General features: G+C 41.4%; 1 protein-coding gene across 1 annotated transcript in view; it reads left to right on the top strand.

The window, feature by feature from the left end:
* The first annotated feature begins 5,094 nt into the window (after nt 1–5,094).
* Nucleotides 5,095–8,584, top strand: part of LOC134858543 (heterogeneous nuclear ribonucleoprotein L-like) — a 33,907-nt gene continuing 30,417 nt past the window's right edge. The window contains exon 1 of the mRNA XM_063874509.1: nt 5,095–5,531. Within this exon, the coding sequence (XP_063730579.1) occupies nt 5,277–5,531 (255 nt within the window). The 5' untranslated portion in view covers nt 5,095–5,276. The remainder of the gene's footprint in view (nt 5,532–8,584) is intronic.

Raw genomic sequence — 8,584 nt, 5'->3', positions numbered from 1 at the left:
AAGAGCCCTCTAAACCCAGCTGCTAGTTGATGCTATTGGTTGTCATGTGTTCTTTGCAGCAACAGATTGGTCCATGTCTATGAATATATTGTTATCCAGTATTAAAAATTAGAGGGCTCTCATTTCTGTTACCTGTGTTCAACATCATCCACAGGTTGAGCTACTGCTATAACATCAAGTGAGGAGGCGTGTGAGAGGGTATCTTACACTGAGAGAGACATGCTGTGTTGCTATGGCAACATGTAATCTATCCAAAAGGCTTTTAAATAAAATGTATTGATAGATGTGAGCATCACTGCCACAGAGCTGATCCAACCAGGGAGCAGAGACCCTGCCGCTGACCCCGCTGCCACCTACTGCACTACTCCAAGGACACTGTTACTCCGTATTCAGCACAAAGTTTGGAATATAAACATTATCTCTCTTACCATGTCAGTTTTCATTGTGAGTAGTAAGATTTGACAATTGAAAAAAAATATCTCAAGCTTTTGCAGCTTTGATTTGACCCTTCTTTTTAAAAAAATCCTTACTTTACTTTCCTGACACTGCCAAAATCCCCCCATCTGCTCCTCAGTGTGTCACACTCTTAAATCATACAGGATTATTGATTGACAGTGCTTTAACACTGCTAGTTGCTTTAAAAGGATCTGTTTATCAACACTAATCAGTACCCAAAATGTGAGCACAAATCATACAGAATAACACGTGCAATACCAACGAATGTGGAGAAGATGGGAGGATGTGAGAGGAGAGAGTGCAGCAGGAGCAGCGCTGCTGAGGAGGGAGTGGGAGGGGAAACCTGCTTTTAGCCGGACAGCAGAGGAAGAGCCGTGCTGTGCATGAATCATGTAACACTGCAAGAGCTGTATGCACAATCCAGCATTTCTATTTTATTTCAAATTATGGTGGAGAGAAATACATGTTACTGGACTTTTCAGTTTCAAGATTCAAAGGTTTACTGTCATAACTTACACACACTTTTTATTGAGTTGAACCAACTTATATCTATAAGTTCATAATAATTGAGTCAAACTAACTTTTTAAGACATTAATAAAATGTAATATTTAATTTTGAAATCTTTTCTTGCATATTTGTGACGTACTTTAGCAGCTTATTTATCTGAAATTACATTTCAAAGATTGAAACTCTGGGATTCATTTATTCATATGAATAAACACTAAAAAATGTACTGCGATATTAAAAATATGAACTTTTGAAGTTGTTTCTTGCTCTTCTTGTGTAGCATAAAACTGACAAAGCCCCAACTGCATGTTACCTCCCTGTGTTGCAGAACATCAACAAATGATCTTTGAATCCTTTTACCTTGTGAGATTTGTTTTCCCAGTGACGGCTGCTCCGGAGGATGAGCCCCTGAAACAATGTGAAGCAAACGTCCTCCGTTTTCATTCTCTGCTGCAGCAGTCCCAAACGCTGGAACACATAACGGAGTGCGAGCTTCACCTGGTGGTTCAAAGAGCCTCGCTGAGTGATCCGACAAATCAGAATCAGAAATACTTTATTAGTCCCAAACTGGGACATTTGTTTCATTGCAGCAGCGAAATACAAAAAGAAGAAGCATAACAAATAGAACTAAAAATACAAATGAGAAATATACAACGTATGTCATTAACTTGAAACCAAACATTGTAATTTCCCTTTATATCATGTCATCAAAGAGCTCATGTTAGAATGATGTACCTTTGCGTTTGTGATTGTAACACTTTATGAGTTTAGTGATGTCTTTTCAGAGCCTGCAGTGGAGCTGCAGCGGCTTGCAACAAGCTGGGATTTACCATGATGCAGCCAAAAGAATAGGTCTTTAATTATTACACAACTCCTACTAACTATTTTCTGTAAGCGTTACAAAGGTCGTTAAGTTGCACAAACTGATTTTGTATTGATTTTGTAATAGTGATTTTATTTTTTATTCAGTGTGGTTTCTTGCATATTGTTGACATACTATACCACACCATGTAATTCTTTATGATATTTTCGAGCTACTATACTGTCTGTTTTTGGATTCTGTACAATGTCATTTTTATTTTTATAGTTCACAGAACACAAACCTAAAAAGTCGATATTTGCTATAAACATTGCCTGCTTACTCTTTTCAATTAGTTCACAGAATTTGATTGAGTTGTACTAACCTTTTTTCACTCATTTACATAGATCTTTAATTGTTACATCTTAACAACGCTCAACTGCAGCTCCGGAGAACAACCTTCGTTAGCTGATGCAGCATCTGGAATTGCAGTCAGTGCGAGTGCAGAGCGAGCTGCAAATGGTTACAGCAGCCTTGGGAAAGTAGTGTAACAAAGTACTCATGTACAAACGTGATGAAAGAAACACAAAGTTGTTATGCTACAGTTTGTCATTCTTCTTAAAACCATAGTTGACCAATATTACAATATGAATTAACATTTGCTCAGCCCTGCAAATCCTTGATCATCAGTCATATTTAAAAAGCACAATTTTCATCACTCTGTTTTTTTTATTTGGCGGGAGGAAAACGCTCTGATGCTGCATGGATACTTTGGTCATGCAGAAGTGGCTGTGGGTGAATCTAAATTGGAATTGATTAGTGTTGAACTGTTTTCCTATACAATCTGGGTTCATACTTTGGTTCTCGATAGTGGCTTAAAAACATCAACTTGCTGCCAGGTGACTCACAAACGAAAAATCAAACCTCTACTGTAAGTGCTGTATATATATGCTGATATAATTACTGACATTGTGATCCTCTCCTCTTCCCACCCACAATGTGTGTGTGTGTGTGTGTGTGTCACACTCTTTTGAATGTGCCTGAAAGCTGATCTGAATCCCGGCGTCAGTGTGAAAGCAGGCTGCGTGGGAAAGACAGGACACAGAGGAAGATTAAGTGTGTCTGCAGGCTTAGACAGGCAGGGAATATTACTTTATTCACTCTCAGGCCACACACACACACACACACACACACACACACACACACACACACACACACACACACACACACACACACACACACACACACACATGTATAAACATGCATGCATGGGGTTGGATCGAATGCTGCAACCCTGCAACAGACCAGTGAACATATGTTAAAGGAACCACAATTTGTGCAAGGGTTGCAGCTGAGCTCTGTTTGACCAGCATGAATCCAAAGTTTCCTTCTGTCCAAATGTTTAGGAAATTGTATATTTAAAAAGTATTCCAGGGTGTTTCCTCACGAGGATATAGGAGAAACGCTGTGTTTCTAACAAGCTGTGTTATAACAGCGACATGAGGGAGGAGGAGGTTACAGAGTTGAGGAGCAAACAGTACATGCAAACCTCTTTAGAAAGAGTTACACCTTCACCTACAGAGCTGTGCAGCAACGAGTCTTTGACCGGAAAATGAGTTTTCAGTTCCAAGGACTTCTAACTTTTCTTGTTGCTAATTGATCCTACTGTTAAATGTCTCTCTACTCACTCCCCAATGTCCCATTCATTCAAGAATAAGAAAAATAAAATAAAGTTCCATTCAGTCATTGAACACTTTTCTGATGACGAAATGGGATTAAATGGGGGGGGGGGGGGGACAGATTTCATAGAAATGTAAACATAAACAACAATAAAAAAAGAATCTGAGAAAAATGAATTTCATAGGAACCTACAAATCCTACAAAACATGTAAGAAATAATGTGAGACTGGTCGTGCATGAGTTTGATTTGGAAACCCCCTCAATAGCATACTTTTCGACCAACTCTCTTCCAAAGAAATAACCCAAATTAAAATAGTTGAGAGTCTAATCCAATAAGAGGTAAAGCAGAAAAAGACATTGCTTTCAACATGATGAGCAACACACGTGAAGTTATATTCACTTCCACTTTGTTGCAGTGGATTCTGAAACGAAAACCCAAACAAATAAAATGAATGAAGTGAGAATCCACTAGAGGGAAGTGAGAGCATCTGTGCTGCAGCTCAGGTGAACTGACACCCTAAAAGTGCATTGCTCAATTACAGAGATTTGACATGCATGATTTGTTGTGCTTGCAGTAACACACATATTCCTTAAAGTCTGTTTGATTGATACATGCTACCATGTGACTCACTGGCACTTTTGCACAAAGACTTTTACCCGTATCAATCAATATGAATATATTTCAATCTACAAAATGTATATGTGTTCACTGAAGTCCTTCCTTCCGTTTGATGTCTTAGCAGATACCTACCTGCACATCATTTGAATCTTTTATTGTTGTTTCATTACCCTGTGCGAACCACACTGTCCTGTTTTTCACTCGTATTCTGTTGCTGCTTTAACTACTGAATTTCCCCACGGGGATTAATAAAGGCACATCTGATCTTATCTGATACGTTGCAGAGGAAAAGTTAAACAGATGTATGTTTAACTTTTAGATGTCCTTTTTATTAAATGTTGTTTAAATATGACTTTACATTTAGTTTTGGCAGGTTAAAGTGGACCTTTTCTGAACACTAAAACCACTTCACTTTGTTTCCTGTGTTCTGTTTAAATGTGGCATGGATCATTCAAAACCCAATGAAAAGCAATTCATTCGCCCTTTAAAGAGAAAAAGCTATATAAATACATTTTCTTCACATGTGTTTTATTACAAATGCATATATGTAAATATGTATTGTAGTAGTGAATTGGTTTGATTGAACTGTATTTCAATTTTGCATTTGAAATCTGCCATGTCTCCCCCAAATGTATGTGTAAGTCTTAAGAGAGTGGGGTCTGTGATCAATACACCATGGTACCTTTGTCACTCACTTGGCTTGACCTTTGTTGGGGACGTTGTGGCCTACTTACTGTAGAAGAATGTTCAAAGAGCTTTTTTTAGCGGGATGATAATAGACTATATGTACAAAGGAAAGGTAATGATGCAGCAGATACTCTCTGCCACTGTCTCTCTCTCTCTTTTCCTAAGCTCTGCTGTTTGAGTGTGCCTCCTCGGTTTTTATCCAGCCCACCATTCCGCTCTCTGCTCCTCTCTGCGCACTCCTCTGCAGAGCATGGAGAGCTGTCTGTTGACGCATCGAAACTGGCCAATCAGGCGCCATATCTCCAAGGTGCAGGACAGAACGGACCAATACAAGAACAGCACGGGGAGGGATGTGTCCAGTCCACTCACACCTCCACACAGAAAATCAGTGGGGCTTTAGAGAGACAGACAGGGAGCCAGCGGAGCAGCGGCACGGGGACATACAAGGACACAGAGACAGAGACACAGCGGGATAACGGCTGCCATGCCCGGGTCCGTGTGAGCAGCTCTTACAGGTCCACCGCAGCATGGCGACGGTAGAAGGAGCCGATCCGCGCGAGGAAGGGGAGTACGGAAGGGCGGCAAAACGGCAGAAAACGGAGGAGAGGGAGGCGGAGGCGGAGGAGAGAGATGAGAGAGAGGAAAGAGAGCAGAGAGAGGAGGGGGAGGAGGAGCTGGAGGAGGGGGAGGATTCGGACTCCGGCTCGCTGGCCGGTAACGTAGAGTCAGCGGGGGAGAACCCGGCCCGCTGGAGCGGCAGCCAACACGGAGCAGGACGGAAGGTAAGGTCCCCGTTACCGCTCCCTGCAGCGATCACACGTGAGGGTGCGCGCGCGCCCATGTGTCATTGTGTCAGGAGAGCATCCGCACCTGTCAGTCACAGGTCTCCTCACACTGCTGCAGGCTGCACACATTCAAACTTGTGTATCCTTTATTCAAATATCATGCAAATCAATATCATATAAAATACACATTTGGTTTTGATTGCTTTATTTTTTTTTAATAGTGGTGCCATATTGTTATAATTCAAAGCAGAAATGTTCAAAATTCAGTTTGTGAATATGACATTTTCCCAAAAATAAAATGATTTGTGGAAAAAAAAACTATATTTTTGATCAAATCCAGCACCTTTAAAGTTCATAAAAATGTCCTCATCCTGAAGTCGTATCATTTGTCGCATTTTGTATTTTTGGAAAATACTCAACATCAGCCCAAACCTTGTAGTCCAAACACTGATAGAATAAATGGGTTCATTCTAACCTCTGATGTGAGACTGAGGTCTGATTGCAGTAGCTATTCTGTGGCTCTGCTCGATGTTATCCTTTCAAAATGTATTATTATTTTCTTCAAGTAAAATACACATATAACATCTACTAAGTCCAGTTGTGGCTCAGTTAGAGGACTCTCCCTGGTTCTGTCTCTCTGCAGTTACCTGTCTGGTTGTCACTGGGAGCCGGGACCTCTTACTGTAGCGCAGGGGTGCCCAACCTTTTTTGAACCAAGGTCTACTTTTAAAGTTAATAGTGTGTCGAGATCTACCAAGCCATAGCGTAGCCACAATTAATTGTGCACCTATATAATAACAACATTTTCGGACACAAAGAAGTTTGAACAATATTAATACATGTATTGAAGTAAAAGTACGTCGTGCAAAGAATAAGCACAAGTAGGCCTACGACTGGCCCGTAACAACACAACATACAACCCAATTAATACAATGCCTAATTCAAGTTGGAAAAGTGGTTCTCTACCTTAGTGGGACTTCTGGCACTGAGAGGAGGAAGCTAGTCTCTCATAGTCTGGACAGTAGGAGCTGAGTGCCAGCCGTAAGCAGGCCGCAAGGTGGTCATCAGTCCTGGTGGATCTGTATTTTGACTTAATGATTTTCATATGTGAAAAGGCAGACTCACACAAATATGTTGATCCAACTTCTTGGCAGTTTGTCTGAGGTTGGGGTACTTCTCTTTCTGCATTAGATTCCAGAATTGGACATTTGTGTCAGGTCTCTTGATTTGAGCTCAATGTCATTATTTAGTGTGAGGATCTCATTCTCAATAGCACCGCTATCCAGGTTGAAGAGTGATGCCACTTTGGACGTTATACAATCCACATCTAGATTCTCCCCAAATGGAAAACTGAGAAAACTGACAACAGGCTCAATGGATGCAAAGTCAGTAAAGCGTCTGTCAAATTCTGACAAGAGGCTTTGCACTTGATCATCATAACGTGCACTCTCAAGCTCCGCACAGTCTTTGCCCTGACGCTTAAGTTCTGTGTCCATGTGTGGAAAGTTCTGCAGATCTCACTGTTGCAGCCTGCTTGATAGCAGCTGTAACTTGCTTTTAAAGGTGTTCACGGAGCTGATCATGTTGATGATGTGTTTGTTCTTACCCTGCAACTCTAGATTCAAGTTATTGAGCTCGTCAGTCAGATCAGTAAGAAAGGCTAAATCCAAGAGCCACTGACTGTCTTCTGGCTGTGCATATTCAGCATGGTTTGAATGTTTCAGAAATTCTTTAATTTCGGGCAACAACTCAGAAAACTGTTCCAGAAATGTACCTCTGCTGAGCCACCTTACGTCTGTGAGCAGCAGCAGATCTGTGTGTTCTGCACCGGTCTCCTCCAGTTGCGCACGGAATAATCGCCTCTGCAGACTCCTGGCCCGAACAGAACAGGCAATCTTGTTAGCCACATCCATCACGTCTTTCATATTTAAAATCTTGCTGGTGAATTATACAATGGTAATTCAGGAAATCCAGGAAAGATTCTGACTGTTTGCACAATCCATCGAACCCAGCAGTACATCCAGTCATTGCTGGAGCCCCATCGGTTGTAATGGAGATGAGTTTGAAGAGGGGCAACTTGCTCTTACGAACGAATTCCATAAAAACCTGAAAAATATCTGTACCTCTTGTGTGCCCTTTCAGAGGCAAAATGGTCAGCAGCTCTTCTTTTACACTCATAATGTCGAAAACCATTCTAATGAACACACATAGCTGAGCCACATCCACAGCATCAGTGGATTCATCGAATTGCAGAGAAAAACACTCACATGTGTCAACATCATTCCTCAATTGCTGTTCAACATCCTCCACCATTCCCTCGCATCGCTGTGTAACAGAATTTCTTGATAGCTTGCACATCCTGAATAGCAGACACAATCTCCTTTCGATTTTTTAAATCGACAAAAAGCGCATCTGCGGCTTCCATGAACGCTTCTTTCACCATCTCACCATCCTTGAAAGATTTCTTTCCTTTTCAAGAACACGACAGACACGATAAGAAGCTATGGTTGCAGCCTTACTCATGGTATTGTGCCTGGTAAAAATGGACTGTTGTGCTGCTAGCTGACTTTTCAATTCCTTGACTTTTCGGGCGTGCAGTGGTGATTTCGCTGGGAAGTTTGTATCGTAGCTCTTGTGGACCGTTTTGAAATGCCGCTCCAAATTCCCTTTCTTTGGTAAAGCCACATTTGCATTGCAGATAAGACAGATGGACTTGGCATTCGAATACACGAAAAAAGAATCCTCCTCCCACTCTGAATGAAAATGATCAGTTTTAGATTTTTAGCTTCTGCCTCCATGGTAGTATCCACTCGCTCTAGTCAAGCTTCTCGCGCCCTTCCGAGTCCTTAGTTAGAACATAGCAACCATACCATGCGCGCGCAGATAGAAAGAAGCATGTGAGATTTTTTCTGTGATTGTGCCTGATCTACCTTACTACAGCTGTACACATCTACACACTGCTTCACGGGACCAGCAGTTCATTGTGCCTATTTAAGATGTTTGAAGTTGGAAGAAATTACGCTTTTTGGGAACCTCTCATGCCTGCACCT

Source organism: Eleginops maclovinus, chromosome 22, assembly GCF_036324505.1.
Source record: "Eleginops maclovinus isolate JMC-PN-2008 ecotype Puerto Natales chromosome 22, JC_Emac_rtc_rv5, whole genome shotgun sequence".
Lineage (NCBI taxonomy): Eukaryota > Metazoa > Chordata > Actinopteri > Perciformes > Eleginopidae > Eleginops > Eleginops maclovinus.
Note: the sequence above shows the minus strand (reverse complement) of the source record. Positions and strands in the feature narration are given on the sequence as shown.